Source organism: Plectropomus leopardus, chromosome 14 (assembly GCF_026936395.1).
Source record: "Plectropomus leopardus strain MGB_pleo_1.0 chromosome 14, ASM2693639v1, whole genome shotgun sequence".
NCBI lineage: Eukaryota > Metazoa > Chordata > Actinopteri > Perciformes > Serranidae > Plectropomus > Plectropomus leopardus.
In genome coordinates, this window is record NC_142189.1 from 27,388,985 (window position 1) to 27,409,594 (window position 20,610).

Here is a 20,610-nt window from a genome sequence, read left to right on the forward strand (position 1 = left end):
TGCAATATCTCAAGAATGCCTTGAAGGAATTTCTTCAAATTTTACTTGGGAGCAAAAGATTTTGTGATTTCACAAAACATGTTTTTGGCCATAGCTCAAGAATTTGAACAGTAATTATGACATTCACAGATGTCTAATAGAAGAAATTATGAAGACGTTATGATATTTCATATCCAAAAGGTGAAAGGTCAGCTTCACTGTGACATCATAATGTTCTACAAAAAACACTTTTCTGAAAACTACTCAACATTATATCTCAAAAACATAAGGGGGGACATTTGCTCAGATACTGAATTAGTGTCCACCTTGAAACTGTGCTGATTAGATACATCTCCTGTGCAGTGAGTGAAGGATCCATGTTTTCACAGACATGGATGTAAACTGAAAGTGCAACTTGACTGGTTTACAACTGCGAGGTGGTAATTGTAGTGCAATGTAACGTGTGATTGGCCCACTATGGCAGCAGCCACAACCCAGTCTGTGGTGTGTTGAAGTCAAGTATAGTGTACTTTGCAGTTAAACATACCAAGATGCCACCAAAAACATCTGGTTATACTACACACCTGTGGCATCTTGTGGCATTTTACAAAACTGAATGCTTCCATCCACATGATTGGTATCCTAATCCTATCCTAATGATGTAAACCACGAGCAGCTGTATTTTTCACCGCAGACACTTTGACTTGTCATAATGAGAAGTGTCGATGTTTCTAATAAAATCAACAATGGCTTTGTTCTGCTCAAGTGTTCAAGTACATCGAGTATCATTACATTGTAAGTCTGAATGGTAGCATTTTAAATTCAGTATGTACCGTAAAAGGACATCAACTGAAAAAATTGGGGCCTAAAAGTAACTTCTGGTTTTCACCTAACATATAAGTCCAGTCTTATAAAGAGAGGCCTATGTAGAAGTTTGATACTGTTACTAATTCGTTTGTAATTATGCTAGTATTTTGTATTATCCTACATTGATTTATGTTTAACTACTTTAAACACCCAGCAAACCTGATGTGAGGTAGTAAACCTGCTGTGCTTGGTTGTTTTCTGAAGCTGTGGACAAACTTTATACTTTAGGCTGCCATGTGTAGCTGCACTGTTTACTTTGTGCCTGGTGATCATTTTAAGGGCAATTGTTGGATTTGATGCTTTTTTAAATAAAGTGGGGTGCCAGTAAGAGTCACATCTGGCAAATAATAAGAAAATAGAAAGGATGCATGTCCTGCGGCAGCTGAGGAAGGTCAGTCTGCTACAGACAATGATGGTGCACTTCTGCACTGAGTCCATCCTCACCTCCTCCATCACTATCTGCTACGCTTCTCCACTGCCAAGAACCAGGGCAGACTGTAGCATATCACACACTCTGCTGAGAAGGTGATCGGCTGCAATCTACCGTCTCTCCAGGCCCTGTACACCAGGAACCTGAGACAGGCAGGGAGGATCTACCCACCACAACGTAAACTCTTCGTGACACTCTCCTCTTGCAGGAGGCTGCAGTCCATCAGGACTAAAACTTTACACCAAACACAGTCTCTTCCCAACTGCAGTGGGCCCAGTACCCCACTGACATGGACTGTCTGTCCCCACACAGAGACACCTTGGACTCTTATCTTTGCACTACTTTTAACTTTTACACATTGGTTGCCAAACATTTTTGCACATCTCTGCAAAAAAATTTCTCATACTGAAACAGCTACATTGTACATATTTGTCATGTTATCTACTTTTTATCTCTAACATATTTGTATTTAAGCTCTTAAGTGTTGCAGTATTTTGCCTAATTTTATTACTATTTTATGCTTTTATTCCTCTTAATATGTTTATTGTATGTTTAATTTTTGCATCAAAAACCAAAGCAAATTCCTTGTAATTGAAAACGTGCTTGGCAATAAATCCCTTTCTGATTCTAAAATAGTTGTCAAACCACAGTCTACAAAACAATGAAGCACACAGCAGATAATGAAACATACATCAACCAAAAACCAGCACTGCAAAAACAAACAGACCACAGCTCAGCTCAGTTCAGCTCAAAGGATGATTTCAACCAGCAAGCCAAGCAATCCTGTGTGTGTGTGTGTGTGTGTGTGTGTGTGTGTGTGTGTGTGTGTGTGTGTGTGTGTGCGTGAGTGAGAGAGAGAGAAAGAAATTGTCCCACAGTCTAAAAATTCAGTCCACTGAATCAGTTTTCCTGCAGACAATCCAGCTTAAACTTCCGATCCGGGTTTTACCGCGAAACACAAATCAGGAAATCAAGATAGAAAACAGCGTGTATGAAGGCAGGTCAATGACAGGGATCACTCCCAACATAAACACCGGGTACTCACGGTTCCGCTGACCGGTCCGTCTGTCTATTCGTCCGTCAGGTTTGCAGTCGCTTTTAACTCTTTCCAGAACTCCTGAAGAAAGAGGGAAACACACATCCACATGAATGATCCGTACACCGACGTCTTCCTTCCCACGAGCGGCCTAAAAACGCGGACTTTAAGGCGCTCTGATCCCCACGTTAACGCTGGCCTCTCTCCACTGACAGACAGCGGTTCTCACACACACCAATAGTTTCCCCGCGGGTTGGTTTCACCTGTCTGGGGTTGTGATCGGTTCATGTAAAGATTGTGGGTGTTAACTGTAGGACAGGTGAATGACCTCTTTTAACAGGGGGGCGGGAACAGGGGCGCTGCCGGGATTTTGGGCGCCATGTGACGATCTCACATTGGGCCCCACCACCACCACATGCCACACCAATCCTGTTCAGAAACTGTGACCACACCTCCAGAACCCAATCCAACCATTCAAAGCTTTAAATGACTCTATGTTTGCAATATTGTATTTTTATCTATTATTTGACACTTATATATATATATCAAACAATTATTTTTTAAGTAGTGATTAATCACAAAATTTAAATAATTAATCCCAATGAATTGCGTTTTTTTATCAAACGTTTTCAATGCCATTATTTTGCATTTAAAAACAGTTTTGAGGTCCATATTGAAAAAGTAAATTAATAAAAAGTACATGGGACGAGAATAACGTGGGCGTGTCTGTAAAGGGGAGTCATGGGAGCCTATAAAACCACTTTTCATTCAGATATCTTGAGGTCAGAGAGGGGACCCCTGTGAAACAGCCATCCTGTTTATCCATCACCCAAATTTAGCCCACATCTAGCTCTCAAATTTAACCCAGTGCAGCCTCTTAAAGACAGACATGTCGGCTGGCGAAAAATGCAATAAAAAAAAATTAAACGCACTATATAGCTTCCTTAATTGCACTGCATTGCAATTAACACATTTAAATATTCAGTTCTAATCCTGTTCTGATTCATAACTTTTTTAAAATAAAACACATTTCAAAAAAAGTGATTACATAGCAATGAAAAAGAACCGATAAGGAATATCAGTGGTCGTTTCAGAGAACGTATGGTCTTGAAAATCTGCCTCAAAGTCATGGAAAAGTTATGGAAATTTATTGGTAAAAATGTGAGTGAACCCTGATGATAATACCAGGTGTAAATGTGTTCCCTCACACGGGACGATTATTGGTAAGAAAATAAATCCCGCAGAGACCAGAATTATTCATCTGGTAAAGGGAAAAACAAACAAAAAAACCTATTGGTTCTTTATAGCGCACTACGATCTCCACATTACATCATCCCATCTATAAATCCACTCAGGGATTCAGCACCTTAAAAGCAGCGAACAGAACAAACTGAGCCGAGATTCAGACGAGTGAGGAGGGAGGGATGGCAGCCGGCCTGGAGGAGGAGTGGGAGGAGCGATGCTGCCTGTCTGAGGTCGGAGAGACAAGAGGAACATTCATTAAATAACGATAGGCTTCTTTATGGACTGGTGTGTGTGTGTGTGTGTGTGTGTGTGTGTGTGTGTGTGTGTGTGTGTGTGAAAACGCTTCTTCTCCTTGACTGTATACAGTCACTCCTGGTGTGTTCTCTAATGAACAGGGATATTAAGGAGCTGTCACCCTTCACACTCCTCAGCATGAGATAGACAACTAGCTGTCACTCTGATCATCATTGGGCTAACGAAGAGACACACACACACACACACACACACACACACACACACACACACACACACACACACACACACACACACACACACACACACACACACACACACACACACACACACACACACACATACACGGGAAACAGCTCAAAGTCACCCCCATCTCTCAGGGTGAGGCTGTGTGCCACTGTGATGAGCAGGAGTTTATGAAGACATCTGTCTGGTGTTTCATTAGAGCTGACTCTCATGTCATGTGGATATTTAAAGGCCCGCGGTCAGGGCCAGCTCTGGTTGTCCCTTAGCGCAGTGCGGCCATACGGGGGGGGCAAAGACAGACAAAAAGCGACCGGAAGCTGTTGGGACGTGAGGACACTCACAGAGATGCTTTAACTTTGTTTTGCAGAAACTAAAATAAATAACAAGGGCAGAATGTTGTTTTGTTGCTGTTGTTTTTTTAACTCCCCAACTTGTTGCAATCTCCTGCAATCTATAATAATCATCTGCTTTATCATTTGTCTCTTTTTTTTTTGGTCTTGGCATCTCAGACAGATCAAGGTCTGTTTTCAAGGAGAGACTTGAAAACTAAATAATCCCACCCCCACATGCAAAGGGGCAGGCAGAAATATATACAATAAAGGAAGAAGAAACAAAACGAGAAACTCCATTATTCAACGTTACAGAAAGTGAAAATACGAGGTATCATTATTTTAAGATCATCCACTGGAAGAGGAAGTTGTGATTTTGAAGCGCTGTGCGACGGACTGCTTTATTTAAAGGAGCAAAAAGGAAGCACTCTCACTAATATCAAATATTTGGAGTTTTTATTCAAAGTTAACCTGCTCTGTGCAAAATGAAACGATTTTAAAAACATGAGGTGAGAGGTGCAGAGCCTTATAGGTGAGACTGTTGTCAGGCGGTTGTTGAGAAATGAGAGGGTTAGAGTCGCATCAAGGTTGACTCCATTATCACATTAGGGAGATACAATTTTCTGTTCTATTCATGTAGTTAACTCGTGTTAAAAGTCAAAATCAGCTTTAGTGTTTTTAAGTCTTTTTCTTCACAGTCTATTCTGGAACTTCAAAAACCTCCAAATTGTAGGTAACTGAACAAGTCATGAGTACAGCAGCCTATAAAAACAGCCGCATGATGTATTTCTCTGCACGAGCTTTGACCAGCGTGAGGAAATAAAGCTGATGATGGCACAGTGATGTCATCAGGGTTGTCTGGTTTGGGCTTGTAAAGTTAAAAATCCTTACAGAGAGCCAATGTTACAAATTGGTTACCTAGAGTTTAACGATTTCAGTAGCTACACATGGAGTTGTGTATTTTGAGTGTGAGTAATGTAATGGATTACAATTTGAAATGCAGTAATTGCACAGTTGCTGATCCCAGCAGGAGCGCCGTTACTTTGACATTTGGCGGTTGTCTTGCTCGCTGTTTTACTATTAGTTAGATGCAGGCTGATAATAGTTTAGGCTTTCAGTGTTCAGTTGAGAGACCGGTCTAGGACGTGCTAGCTTGGTGCAGGAGTTTAAGGAAGAGTTATTGTCTCTAATGCAAGTCTCAGAAGATACATTTACATGCACATTTTATCTCAACCTGACTGAAATCAATCTGATTGAAGATTTTGAGTCAACTGTTTACATGAGATGTCCTTCAACACGATGTCCTCTAATCCGTTTACATGTGCCAAAGCATGTAAACGGAGCAGCTGTGTGACGTGCAAAAATGATGAATATAGTAACTTGATACGGCTGCCAACTCTCGCATCGACCATGAGACACAAGCAACTGACACTTTTCACATACTCACATGCCACAAGAGCAATTTCTCACAATAAAAAAATCAATAATGAATAACTTCTGACAGCAGCACAGCGCTCTCTCGCTCTCCTCTTGTGCACTCGGGCAGGATTGAGCGAGGTGCTATGGTTACGGGGCCGCCGGAGCCACTTAAACATCATCCCCGGAAGCAGAAGCCAAACCTATGGCCAAAATGTATATTTATCTTTTATTCAGCGCAGTATTTGCTGTTGTTTTGATGCTCAAAAATGTGATACCAACATACTTGGAGGCAATGAAGAGGAGAAGAGGGCGAGCATGCGCAGAAAGCACACAGCCAGAGAGTCATCAGTGTCATCGTTTTAATTGGTTTATGAAAAGGTTTAAAGTAGCCCTCTGAAACCGATTGAAATTTGAATCAGTTTGGGCCTGTTAAAGCTGACTGAGGTGTTTATATGGATCATGTTAAATCTGTTTGGGCTTTTAAAACTATTTTAATTAGATTATTAGGCTCCATGTAAAAGTTAGCTGTCGAGCCAACATTACGCAGATAAACCTATACACAGGAGTCACCCACTTTTGTTTAGAGTTGGAGAGTGAAACAAGCATCGCTCCTTCCAAAACATACTCTGCCTGCTTTGTTAGACCACAATATCTTATTTCATATTTCTACATTTAAAGAAGTATTTCACTGATGGAAAGATGGTCTTGTCATGAAACTGGGCTCTTTATGTAATAGAAAAATGCAAATGCTTTTGTAATTGGTGCTACATGACCAGAGAAAACCGAGAAAAAGGACTGTGGCATTTGCTTTTGCTCAAGGGGAAGAAAATCAAAATATACAGCGTCACACTGGACAAATGAAGTCTGTAAGGTTGTCACAGTTTGGTACAGGAAACAATATGGCATGAGCTGAGTTCACAAATTCTTGATGTTGTTTTTTAAAGACACTTTAGGCGAGAAATAGGCAACACGATAATAATAACTTGGTTTATATTTGATCAGCACTGTTTAGTTTTAAGGCGCATCAGTGTTTGGTCTGTGTTTTAGAGAGAGTGAGAGAGAAGCGGGTGTCTCTCTTGATCCACTTTCACGTTCGTATCTGTTGTGAAGTCTGTCAGATGATGCATTTTATATGCTGAACAGGGAGATGAGCAAGGAGATTTAAAGGCACATCTGACAGAGCTGACAGCTGAGTAATGAAAATAAAGTAAAACATAATGCAACGCAATAATAGGTGCTCGGTAATAAGTGAAGAAGTGTAATTACTCTTTCAATTGGCAATGTATAATGAATAATTATTCAAAGTGTTCAACTAACTTGCCTGACAATGGTGAGCACACAGTCTCTACCTCCCTCTAATATTAGAGTAAAACTGTCCTGATGGTTCGTCTCTATCTGATCACTATCCTTCATGACATGAGCATTATGTAGTGATGCTCTGTTTACTTGCTGTCAGCCACCAGAATCAGATTTCCTCATGCTGGTCCATGTGGTGCGGATAATGCAGAATGACATCACTAAAATTGCCAAACCGGTGAGTCACCCATGTGTCCGTATGACTTCTGTTTACGCGTGGATCCTTTTTTATAAGTCGATGTGAACATGAATCAGACCGGAACTAAAAAGAATGTATTTGTGTTTCCCTTAATCCGCACCAAAAAAAACAAACTACAGATGTGAATACAGCATAAAAGTTAGGACATCTCTGCTACACTGATTTTTGATTATTTATTTATTTATCTATTTTTTTTGTCTGGTTCCTACAAGTATCCTAACCCGAGTCCGAACAAGTAAATCAGTGAAGTACCATTGTTCTTGTTAGTGCTGAAAGAGGAGAAAGAGGAGAAAGACAACATGTATATTTGCAGCTCTGAAGTACTTTTTGGCACGTGCAAAGAAAGCAGCAGCTTGTGTGAGAGTCCCAAAACTAAATCTGTTCCCCGAGGAACATTAGGAGCTGAATGTTAACTATCACAGTGTTTTTCGAGAGCGGCGTTAATGCATGAGAGAGAGGAAGACGGCGGGAGAGGACTAACTGAGAGATAATGAGTCTGATTTGTGAATTCTCAAGTCTCGTCAGCCCCCTCCGCCCAAGACGCCCGTCCCTCAGGCCTCTCAGGAAACGGTAAACAAAAGCAAAGCCACTTCAAACATCAGAGTCCCCGCAGATGAAGAGATGCAGCAGGTCTCCATCCTGTCATCCACTGTTAGTCAGGCCATTCATCAAAACGTCAGCAGCAGGCGGGTGGAAACGTAACACAGCTTGGCCATGGTGCGCCGTGTCTGAATGTACAGTGTGTCAGTGTGTATACGAGGAGCGCTACAGCAGCCCATCATCCTGTAATTACCAGCTGTGTGATTTGTACCCGTCGAAGGGCAAGTGAGCGTTAACCTATTCAATAACTCATTGACTGCATTTGGTGGACTGAATTAGATTTATATCCCATTAAAGACAGAAGAGCAGCATCACTGAGAGTGACCACTTCTCCTCGTCCCTATTCATCTCTCTCCGTCCTGCATCACATTACAGACATCAATCAATCCCAAAAGGCCTCGGTGATTCATACAAACTGCTGTCTGCTCGCCTGGCTTCGTCCAAAGGCGAGAAAATCATGCATGCCGGCACCTCCAAAGAACACTAATTAACACATTATGTCTGTTTGTTGAAGCCATACAAAAACTTATGGAGCCAAGGAAAGAACCAGAGTAGCTGTTTCCCCTTGTCTCCAGTCTTTTTGCTAAGCTAAGCTAACTGGTTGCTGGCTGTAGCTTCATGGTTATCTAACTGCAAGAAAGCAAAGCATATGCATTATATAATTGTTGTACATAAAATGTAAGTACATAAACCAGATAATAAAACACATCTGATTGAGAATGTCTTGAAAAGAGTAACCCAGGGACGACATTTTTCTGAAGGCCGCGCAAAAGTTAGCATTGATGGCCCTGGTTGCTTGGTCAAAAGGCCAGTGGGATTTTTCCATTGGATTTTGGAATAATGCATAAAATAAAGACTATAATACTCTATACAAACTTGTCTGAGGAGTGCTACATCACATGTGTAAGTTTCAAAAACAGGTGCTCTTTGGATTCAAGGGCAAAAATGACCAAAATGTAAGTCAAAACCAAAAATTTCCAAGGCACACTGTTGTAAAAAAAGAAATAATAAGTCTAACCTCTTCCTCCTTTTTTGGTAATTTTATAAGAGACTACTTTGATGTTTTGTTCAGCAATATAATCTTTATAAATTAACACCACTATATGATTTTTGAAGCCTAAATGCAATCACCAGAAGTCAAAACCTAACATTTAGGCTATATGCAAACTACACTACAGTGACATGGCCACCACAAACAAGGCTGTAAAGCTGATTTCCACATGAAGACATTCTGTTGTTTCATTTAACAGCTCATAAGCAACTGTCTTTGACACTTAACTGACTGGGGTATTTTTTTTATGTTGTAGAAGAATATGTGAAAGTCACCTAAGCTTGCATCAACAACAGAGCTTATTTCAGGCTTCTTACCAAAAAAAAATCAAAGAACCACTTGACCTTGAGATGAGGAAATTGGAGGGGCTGAAATGCTAACTGATAACCAGATTTTGGAGCTCATTCCAGGAGCACTCTTGAAAACATTAATATAATTACCAAATGTCTGAGCAGAAGCTGTATGCCTACATACACTAGAGGACTTTTTAAAGACTTAAAATACTCAAGTTTGACACCCTCTCACATCTATAGACAGCATGAGTTTTTAAGTCACACACTATAACCAAAGACTTGGGATCTGTCAGGGACATTGTTTACAAGACTACAACTGGATTCCCTTTGAGATTATATCCCATCCTTCTTCTAGTGAAGCGTAATACACAAAGCAAATTAGCAATGCCTTATGATTCTGCAAAAAACACACAATTCTACAAACACAAGATTACAGGCTTCATATGTCGATAGTGTTCTTGTCAATTCGGCACTAATATAATCCATAAATCTAATCTAATTTTTGTGTAAAAATTTAACTGTTTGGATTTGCTGTCTCAGATTGCTACCAGCCTCTGTTGGTTAGCTGTAGAGTTTTGGTGGGAGGAGACTGTGGGAATGAGAGGCAAAAATATTTCAAAATTTAAGGTTTCTCAGTAAAATAAGTGTCAGCTGGTGGATAAGACACATGCTGAATTAAACACAATTTAACCAGTTTCTCCGTTTTTTTTCACATTACAAGAGAACTGAGACTTGCTCATGTTCTTGCACCTCCCTGCAGTCCCCTCCATGTTTACTGTCTACCCAGTTTGCTGCTTCTTGTTTGGTGCCGAAGAGAGCGCAGCTATTGGTTGTTCTCATCATTAAAATTCACCATTTGCATGAGCCAAGACTAAAAACGTATTTAATTTTAAACATGTTTGATTTTGTTGGAACGTAAAGACAAAAAATAAAAAGACAGCTCGGGCTAGGTTTTTAACCACCTTACACTAAACAGTGGAGATCTCAGGAGCACACACCAACTGAGGCAAAACACTGGAAATTTGTCTGCAAAAGTGAAATCACTTAAAAAGTAGTTTGGCACAAGGCTGTTATTAAATAAAGTATCCAAGATCAACTTATCTTATTAACTGATTGATTATTTTCTGGCCTCTCTTTTAGAAAATCAGCATTTTCAGGCAGTATGAGATTTAATTAGCCTCTTGGGCATTAACTGCAGCTAAATGAAAACAAAGGGCACACTTTGGGAGCATAGACGGTATAAAATAACTTGTTTGCGAGTCAAAACTGATCAGATTTACTTGGAATTATAATCTGTGTCCACCTCTATGGTGCACACAGTCATGTTTTTGTGTCATAAAATATGGAGCCACAATATTTTGCTACTCTCGTACTGCAAGTCAATGAACTTTTCAGTCCGTTTCGGTTGATGCAGTTACTCGAAATGAGTTTTATGAGACCAAAAAACATACAGAAGATGAGATTGTAAAAACAGTGAAAATGAAAAACCAATTCTACACTCATTTGAGGCAAAGCGATGTATTCTCTGCTGCAGGCACTTTGATCATCTGACCTGCACACGCTCATTTAATACTGCACGCATTAGGTGTGTGTGTGTTTGTGTGTGTGTGTGTATGTGTGTATGTGTGTGTGTGTGCTGTGCAGACTGGGGCAACACGTACAGTAATTAGAGAGTTATTTGGCAGCAGCAGGGGCGACCAAAGTTCACATCAACACAAAAACACACACCTAATCTCACACTTAATTATTTGAGTCATTATTGTCAATTCTTGCACTCGGTGACCTGCCTTGTGTTTTCATTTCACCGTACTTGTATTTCAGTCTGTTTCAGAACTTCACAGAATCGTTAAAAACATTGAAACAGGTCAGCGGACACTTCAGCTGTAGATTTTAATGAGGACTTACTGTAGTCAGTGTCTTTCACTACGTTCAGTTTTAAACACACTTTTAATGAGAGATAGATTTGGTATGTGCCAATAGTTATTTTATGTCTGTTCTATACATAATGTATTCTGGCCCGATCTTTGTACTTTGCAATATGCTGTATGTTGCCCGGCATCAAAGAGCTCCGCGGCAATGTTCACTTGGGTTTTCGGGGGACTGAATTAAGCGCAGATTTGGTAGCTTTTCCGACAAAGTTAAATCGTTTGAAATCTCAGTGGCCATTAGGTAAGCTCAGACAGACAGAAAGACAAAAAGAAAATGATAAATCCAGAGCGCGAAACGGATAGATTCATTTCTTCTCGTCGGCACAGTTACGGTTGGTTGACTTCTCGTTAACTCATGGCGAGTTAACAGTCGATTTGGGCTTTTCTGTCTTTGAGACTTTCATAACTCTTTTTATCATTAAAACTGTGTTATTAAAAATACCGAAAAGAAAAGTTTTGAATGTCTGTGAGTTGTGTGTTGAACGTCAGACAGATAAAAAGCCTACAGCCAAGCAGCTCTGAGAGGCTGCACAAACATCGCAATGACGAACATTCTTAGCAGTGTTACTACAGTTTTGTGCTTTTCATTAGGTTGTTTTTCATTGTTTTTTCCAATTCAGTTTAGTTTCACTTGGTTTCCAGAGTTGGTTTGTTTATTTTAGTTTAGTTTGTATTTTTTTTTAATGTTAACTTTTACTCCAGTAGGCTATTCATTAGTTTCAGTATTAGTTTTTGTTTTGTTTTCATAATATGAGCAAATTTGTCTGGGGCAAGATTTAACCTCCTTCAACCCTGCATCTTCATATGAAGACATCACTCTTTGTGTTTGCTGCTTCTTGTACTTCAGTGTGCTGGACTTATACCTGTCGTCCTCACTCGTGGACACTTTTTTTGCCGGTGGTTGCAAAGGCATAATATGCTAAGAATTGTAAGAAAAAATAAGTAAAAACAACAGCTGATACAAGATCTAATCAAATTTAAAGGTTGAAACTTGTTGATCTATGCTTAACATTTGTAGTTTAATATGGCATAAAATGTGACCAATACAGGCCATAGTAACAAGCTAACATGCTGTATATTAGGAAGTACTTGTTAGAAGACATTGGGACTTTATTATTGCAGCATTTCTCACAGGAGAATTAGATGTGACAGACAGACAGGAGGGGTACTCCAAGTTTGGAAGATAGAGCAAGATAAGTTCATATTTTATTTTATTGTTATTCAAATTTTACTTTTGAACAGCCATGTTCAGGCATCAAAATGAACAGTTTTGAACAGTTTTAGATTTGAACTGTGACCCCTAACCTACAGAGTTACAAAATATAAGTCATTCAAATAAACTGTTTCATATCTACAACTATTAATAATAAACCCATTGTCCTCTTATGATGACATTATTTTTTTCCAAAACTGTTCAAAATGTTCAAGACAATGCTTCATTTTTAATATTTGTCTGGTGCTACTAATCCCAAATAGCTAGGAGAAATTTAAAATAGAAAAATGCATAAAAAAAGAAAACCTCAGGTCTCAGGAGGTTAAGTTCAGACTTTGTATTATAAGTTGTATTTGTATTATAATTATCTTCACAACTTTGTGAAGGTAATTGACTCACAGTCACACAGACGTCTCAATGAACATATGGACCAATGTCTCTTCATGCTTGCTGTGTTGGCAAAGTTGACTAATTTATACATACATATATATATATATATATATATATATATATATATATATATATATATATATATATATAATTCAATCTTCTTCTATTTTATTTTATTCTATTGAGTATACCAAATTGTTTCAGTGATTATTAATTTCCAGGTTTTTTTGTAAAGCCTATTTTTTATTTTACTAAATTTACAGAAATGTTATACATATCTAGTCTCAATTTTTATTTCATTTTATTTAACTATAATAAACTTGATGCTAAGCAGGTGTTATGTTTACACTGTTTGCCATCTTACTTTTGCTACATTTGCCAAACACAAATTGTAACTGAGGCTGATGGGAAGCTTTGAAGTTCATAAATCAAAGCATTGAAGAAATTTAAATTTTGTACTGCTGATGCTGCTACTGCTTCTGCTGGAGTAAAAATTAAGGGATCACTAAAGTTATTACAGTTCATCCTGAGGGAGACAAGAACGTCTTTATGGATGTTCATGGCAATCCATCTAAAAGTTGTCGAGACATTTCACTTAAAACCACAAATGTGAACATCATGACGGTGCTGGAAGTGAAGCCAACAGCAGGATTTAACCTCTGAGCACCATGCATGTCTGCACGCAATTTCATGGCAATCCATCCAGTCCATTTTTAAAACTTTAGGTCCTCATGGATGCTGGGACTGATTTTACTCTACACGCACACCGCACTGATCCATCCCATCATACGTACCACAGCGTCTGCTGGGCACGAGGCACTGTGACACTCTGAGGAATTGTTTTGTGTTTCTGTACTCGTTGGTTCCACCTTACATAACAGATCGGCTGAGCCCTTTCTTAACACCACTGAATTTGGCTTCCTGCCACACCGGCGGCCATTTCTGCAACCAGCAGAGCTCCTCATTTCATACGGCAGACGATAAAACAAGCTTTCATTTCTCTCTCTGTGTGTTTGCAGATAGCTTGTCGCCTCCTGTCAATGTGACCATCAAAGCAGTGAAAGCAAACTCTGCTGTGGTGACATGGGACATCCCCGAGGGAGACCCCGTTATTGGCTTTGCCATCACACAGCAGGTGAGCAGTGCACATACAGGACAGACACTCATGCTGGATATATACTGTATGTAAATGTTACAGCAGGCTGGATAAACCACACAAACACTAACAGGATCAATCACTGCTTGTTTGCTGCCATGTGCAGTTGTCTTTACCGTGATGTGCAGAGTCAGTGTGCATTATGGGAATTACCACAGGATGCTGGATCCCGTTGGACGGCCTGTCTGCTCTTTGACAACAGCAGACAGTGACAGCTCTGTGACGTGGTAAAAAGTGATATTATTTGCTGTCAATTCTAACACATATTACGCTGCTCACACACACACATTAATCGCATTACTTGACAAGCGAGACTCTACGACACAATCACACATTCATTAAGGAGGTAGGGGAGACATGAAGGAGGAGGACAGCTGCGGGGTCAGTGAGGGTCACAGTGCTACAGAGGCGTGCTTGTGCAGAGGAGGAAGAAATCCTGAAGATGTGAGCTGTGATATTCTGCAGGTACAATGTTCTCTCTGAAAAAGCAATTAGTAGCAGAAACACACATCTGTCAATAGTGTGCTTGCTACATTACATTGGGTCAATTTTTTTCTTAACCTAGGTATATTATTATAGCTGTTGGAATAGCTACAAGCTTACTGCAACCCAATCACCCGATACATGTTGGTATTGTATGTTTCTTTAAAAAAAAGATTATTATGTATCAGATATGTTAATACTTTACGTGTCTTTTTTTAACAATGCTGCGGTTAACCCTTTAAAACCTGGGGAAATTGGCTTGATTTCTTTCAAGGGAAGAAAAACACAGAAATGTGGTAATGGGGGTGCCTGGTGGGTCAGTTGATAGAGCAAGCACCCTATGTATAGAGGCCGTGTCCTCGCGGCAGCGGCCGCGGGTTCGATTCCAGCCTCGGCCCTTTGCTGCATGTCACCCCTCTCTCTCTCCCCCTTTCACACTTGTGCTGTCCTATCGATTAAAGGCAAAAACGCCCCCAAAAAATATATGAGAAAAAAAAAGGAAACGTGGTAATGAGCAACTTAACAAGAAATTAAAAAAAAAAGTTACAGAAAACTACCTGAAGAAAAAAATATATTTTTTTTTCCTTTTTTTAATTAAATACCTGGAGGGGGGGGAAAGTAATACATTTTAAATATAAAATTCTAAGAATTATACATAGATTTTTCTGTCTGGAACATCTTCCCAAGTTTCTTGCTAATTTTTTCATACATTTCTCTCTCTCTCTCTCTCTCTCTCTCTGTCTTTTACTTGTCACCATTTGCAAATTTCTTGCAACTTGCAGGATATTTCTTGCCAAGTTCAAGAAATCAAACCAATTTACCCAGGTTCAAAAGATTTGAATGCTTGTGAAAGGTGTCTAAACACAAAAAAAACTGATGTCAGTTCAGGTTTCAAAGGGTTAAAGTTTTGTTATGTCTAGGCACACTTGGTTATGGTCAGGAAAAGATAATGTTATGGCTTAAAATACGGGAGAGTGTTATTGTCAGCCACTCTGTGTGCCACTGTCGACGGCGGTAAAACAACAGTGGGTCGCAACAGCTGCTGGAAACACAGCAGTTATGTTGCTTATTGGTCTCGGACCGTGGTCTGCAGCTTGGCAGGCATCTTGCCAAGGTGACAGGCACCAACCAGGACCTAAATTTCTCTATTTAAAATGTTATATCTTGGTTGTTTATATATAAAATACAACAAATAAAAGAAAGTCAGACAATTTCTTGCCCATAGCCTCCATGCTAAGCTAAGCTAATGCACTCCTGGCTCCAGCTTTGTGTTGTCAAAAAAGACATGTTGACTCTTGAAAGCAGATTTCCTAAAACGCTGAACTGTTGTGCTTAAACAGTGAGGTGTTTATGTATAACAGCCCAACTTGTACAACATTAGCATTGCTTTCAATGTCCAAATTCTTTTGCTAGGTCCAACTTTACGTCAATCTCTGCCCCATCAGAGATAAATTAAATCATAAATTATAATGTAAATTTTGTCTTAAAGTCAGAGGGCCGATAAATACCTCACTGAATGCTCACCATCCTCTCCCGTGTCATACGCCAACAGAAGAAAGACGTGCGCATGCTGCGATTCATCCAGGAGGTCAACACCACCACACGTTCCTGTGCATTATGGGACTTGGAGGAAGAGACAGACTACATTGTGCATGTCCAGTCCATCAGCATGTCTGGGACAAGCCCGCTGAGCGAACCCCTGCGCTTCCGAACGCCCAAGGAGGCCGAGACTCAGGCCTCTAAGAGTAAAGGTAAAGTGGCGCCAAGACGAAACACACACACACACACACACACACAAACGTTTGCTCAGTCATCCAACACATCCACACTTAAAGAAAAAGAACTGAACTCTTCCTCGCTCTGTTTCTGTCCTCTTCACGACAGCGAGTGCAGAGGGGACTTAGCCTTTTGACAATATCTTGACTGATTTTGTCTAAAGACCAATAAAAATCAATAGACACGCAAAGCGTGAAATGAAATTTCACAACAGAGTGCTCCTGAAGCTCACCCCCGCTGACCACTACTCAGGGAATAAAAGTGCCGAGAGGGGGGGCATACTTCATTGTGTATTGACGTGCCACTGCGGGCCTCACCCCGCATGCACCCAGCACAACTGCACAGTAAACCAAAATGAGGAGAGGCATTTATCAGACACAGAGAGGAGGCACTCAGAGCGGCGAGGGGTGGCGAATCAATGCGCTTTTGGCTGAGGCTCTGCTCCATCTATTCTTCCTCTCATTTACACTCATCTCTCATGTGAGCTATACTTCGATACTCCCAAAGTGTGGAGCCAGAGAGAGGCGGAACTTCTGTTCTGGTGGCCAGTTGGCTGGCAGACACATGTACCACCATCGCAGAGCTCTGCAGACGTGCTCCTCTCACCACTGAGGCCTAATTAGCACAGAAAGTGTTTGTCTGCGTGTTGTTTCAGAATTCACAGAAATCAATAACCGCACCGGATCCAGATAAACAAAAGATGTTATCCTTTTGTGGACATGCACATGCTTGTTTCCTTGAGTTTGCAGATCTGATTCTCTCGCCCGCTGTTTTCAAAGGCGGTGAAGACAGAGCAGGAGCTGCAGCTCATGCACAATGCACAGAAACAATCAAGAGTGCCTCATAACCACAAACATGCTCAGCAGACAAAGGGACACACAAAGAAATATACTGACAGTAATAATGATTTTTTTATGAGGAACAATGGCAACAGGAAATTGCACTGTTGAAAGAAAAAGTTTGTCATTCACATTTTTACAGCATGAGGCTTCAGCCAGAGAGACAAACAAACATGAAGAGTGGTATCAATCGGGAAGATTGAGACCACTCAGCTCTCTGCAAGTCTTTTTAAAAATGTCTCATAATTCCTTTAAAATGAGCAGGCCGTCACCGCATCCCAGAGAGCATACTTCCAGTTTTTTAATGAGGTTGTTGAGTTTGAATGCAGTTGATGCATGTATGAGGCTGTTAGAAGAAGCAGCCTCAGTTCAATCACCCATTTCCCAAAAATGTAAGATTTCCACATATTTGCAGGCTCTGCACACACAGCGAGTCAGAGTCCCTATCCCCCTGCAAAGCAAAAGAGATTTCCTCGCTCCACACACATTTCCCACCATCCAAAGCGGATCTCCACAGAGAGCAGGTCTGCGATTCATCATCCTTCATTCGTACACAACAACAACTTCACAGTTCAACACCGCACATCCTTCTCTGTCTCATTTGCGCCGCCTGCTCAAGGATGTCTGTTTAATTAGCTTAGCTACATTGGAACAATGAAGCCTCTCGATGACAGATGAGCAGATGTTCCTCAAGTCAACATTTTGTAATTCAGCAGAAAATCAGTGTCGGTACAATTCAGGATTCACAACAGCATCAAAATGAACATTCAGTTATTTTGCATGATTTGCCCCTTTTTTCCAACTCCAACAGGTGATCACTTATCCTTTTATTTCTACACTATTCTTATAAAATTGAAATGTTGATTCAGTGTGACATTACCTGCTCGTTATTCTGCAAACTGACGACAACAAAAGTGTCTATTTAATGGTTATTGAAAAGAACTGCTACAGCGATGAGCCAAACAGAGAAAAATAGAGTTTGTCATTTACTGCAGATAATTGCAGCGGACAGAGTGTGGGAGAGGGAGTCTCTGAGTTTGTCCATTGTCTCGAAATGACAGGCAAATGTCCCTAGAAGAAAAGGGAGGTTTTCAGCGTGCTCGCTCGACTGCTCAGCCCTTCTGTTCTGCCGTATCATGCTGATCTCGGTGGAAAGAGCAAAGGATGAGCCCGAAATGCCGGATTATTCCGTGTTTTCATCTAATTTCCTCTTTCACAATGGGTCTAAGCTTCAGCAGATCAAAGGAAGCCAGAGAGATGAGGGAAAAAATGCACACAAAAAAAAAAAACAGAAAAAAGAGATGATGCATCAGGGGAAGAGAGGAGGAGGGAACAGAGGGGGACAAGGATGCAGAAAAATAAGAAATCCTGTAAATTATACTCTTTGGCTATTCTACTCTTTGGTGTGTGTTTTTACACAGATGTACACTCTCTGGATAAGTAAGTACAGCAATCAAGGCTCATTGGTCTCCTCAGATCTCATAAACGGAGAACTTCCTCTCTCCGGCCCACAGGAAAACTCTCAAAAACAAGGATGGAGCAAAAGTTTCGCCTTTCTTCTGTCACAAAGGAGATTGATATGTATGTCAAAACAAGGCTGCGGTAAAATACAGCGAGATCTCTCTCCAGACAGCCTCCCTCAGCTCTGCTGCATCCCAGAGGATGAACAATACTTTCTTTCACACTTTGTTGCCACTGAAGTAGAAGTAGCCACATAAAAGACAAATGGAGAATCCTATATGGCTGTGGTACTTAAAAAAAAGCTCAACACTTTGGGAAATATGCTCATTTGCTTCCATTTTGAGAGTGAGACTGTTGGAGAGATATCAGTTTCTGCTTTAAGGAAGAATTTCACTGCTGGAAAGATGGCCGTCGAGTAAAAATAGGCTGTCTATGCAGTTGAAAGATGCCAAATACCTTTGGCACTGGTGTTACATGACCAGAGAAAACAGAAAAAGGACACTTGTGTTCAAGAGTTAGAAAACCTACAACTACCAGAATGCACTGCGCCACCCCAGACCAATAAATGCTCCCACTGGTGGGTGACATAACACAAACTCAAAAATGTGAAACAATGACTGCCAGTTGGCCAGAAGCAAACTCATATTATAGTTAAACAGTAAGCTGAGACATGTTATATTCAAAGCGAGAGATAGGCAACTGAATAACAGAATCTTGATTTATATTTGAGCACTGCCTAGTTTCACTCTTTGATTGAATTTCAGTCCAAGTTTTAGAGCGAGAGAGGGGAGCATATGTCTCTTGATCCACTTCAATACTCTTTGTGTCCACGGTGGAAGTATGTGTGGCGGGCAATATGAATTGTGAAGGTACAGCCTGTAGTTCCAGCAACAGCTGAGAGCCAGCAAAACCCAGCCGGATGACTACTTTTTCACTATATTGCGTCATCTGGTAGGATAGCTCACCCCCATGACATCTCTACAGCAGATATCTCCAACACTTGGCAACTCACACGCAACAAACCAGATTGATAATTACCACCACGGATAACAGGAAAAATATGTGCCTTTGATTTGGGGGGTGAACTGTCCCTTTAAGATAAGTCAAATGTAAAATGAAAGCAGCAGAGGCCCATATGTCCAGACTTCTTGCCCCTACTATAGGCAAAGCTCAAACTTTCCAAAAATGCTGAATTAATCCCTAAAGATAAAGTTTATGTCATAGCAGTCACAATCTACAAAATGACATTTCTGGAGGGCAGATTATCGCAAAAACATTGTTTGTTTGTCCGCCTTAAACATAATAGGTCCATCTACGGTAATAATGATCTAAAGAGCTTCAGATCAAAGTATGAAAACTGAATATAAGATTACAGAAGTGACAAAACAGCAACAAATTCTCCTCCCGTGTCACGTTATGTGTTGCAATCCCAAAAGCAATTTGCACTTTAAAGTCATTCATTCATAAAAGCTTGTGCAGCGAATGGTCAGTGCGCATCAGAGGTGTTACAGCTGACCAGTTAGCCCCAGAGAGGCCGGCCGGCCACGGTTTCAGACGCCCCGGGCCGCTGTGCTTTGATTAGTTAACACCAGCCAACAGAGGCCAATTGATCGGCAGAATTGCTTGTTGCTGAAAGCCACTGGAGCGTGGGGTATCTGTCACACTGGGCCCTCCAAATGTCACCCCCTGCATCTAATAAAAGGATAGGAGCGCTCTCTACGCTGCAGTGAACTTCAGATCAAGCCTCTGACTTCCACAACGCTCAGCAGGGCAAGAAAAACTTACTGCGTGCCACTGCTTTGTTTAAAAGAGGGATGCAGGCGTAAAACTGCAAGGAGAAACAACGCACGTCTCTCTTTGATTTTTCTCTTGACGGTCATGCAGCTTCAAAGATGATGATGGAATTTAATTGAGGCTGGTGAGGATTGATCCTGAGTGCTATGATTAGCTTCTTTTTTTTTCATAGCTTTATCTCTGCATCACGCTCTGATATGAAGAATCCCCAATGGCCTCGATGAAGCCTTCTCTTCATCTTCGGCATCTGTGTGATCTTTTGACTCCA

General features: G+C 40.6%; 2 protein-coding genes across 5 annotated transcripts in view; one reads left to right on the forward strand and one right to left on the reverse strand.

Annotated features, from left to right (window-relative positions):
• The window catches only part of fndc5a (fibronectin type III domain containing 5a), a 46,778-nt gene that overhangs the window by 16,109 nt on the left and 10,059 nt on the right, over positions 1–20,610 (forward strand). For all 3 annotated transcript variants that reach the window (XR_015778665.1, XM_088087463.1, XM_042501242.2), the window contains 2 exons: positions 13,853–13,968; positions 16,025–16,223. Coding sequence is in view for 2 of the 3 variants with exons in the window: in XM_088087463.1 (XP_087943589.1) it covers positions 13,853–13,968; positions 16,025–16,223 (315 nt within the window). In the remaining variant the exon portion in view is untranslated. The remainder of the gene's footprint in view (positions 1–13,852; positions 13,969–16,024; positions 16,224–20,610) is intronic.
• s100pbp (S100P binding protein) overlaps positions 1–20,610 on the reverse strand; it is a 46,216-nt gene that overhangs the window by 4,986 nt on the left and 20,620 nt on the right. For both annotated transcript variants that reach the window (XM_088087459.1, XM_088087461.1), the window contains exon 6: positions 2,322–2,393. In XM_088087459.1, coding sequence (XP_087943585.1) covers positions 2,322–2,393 — 72 coding nt within the window. The remainder of the gene's footprint in view (positions 1–2,321; positions 2,394–20,610) is intronic.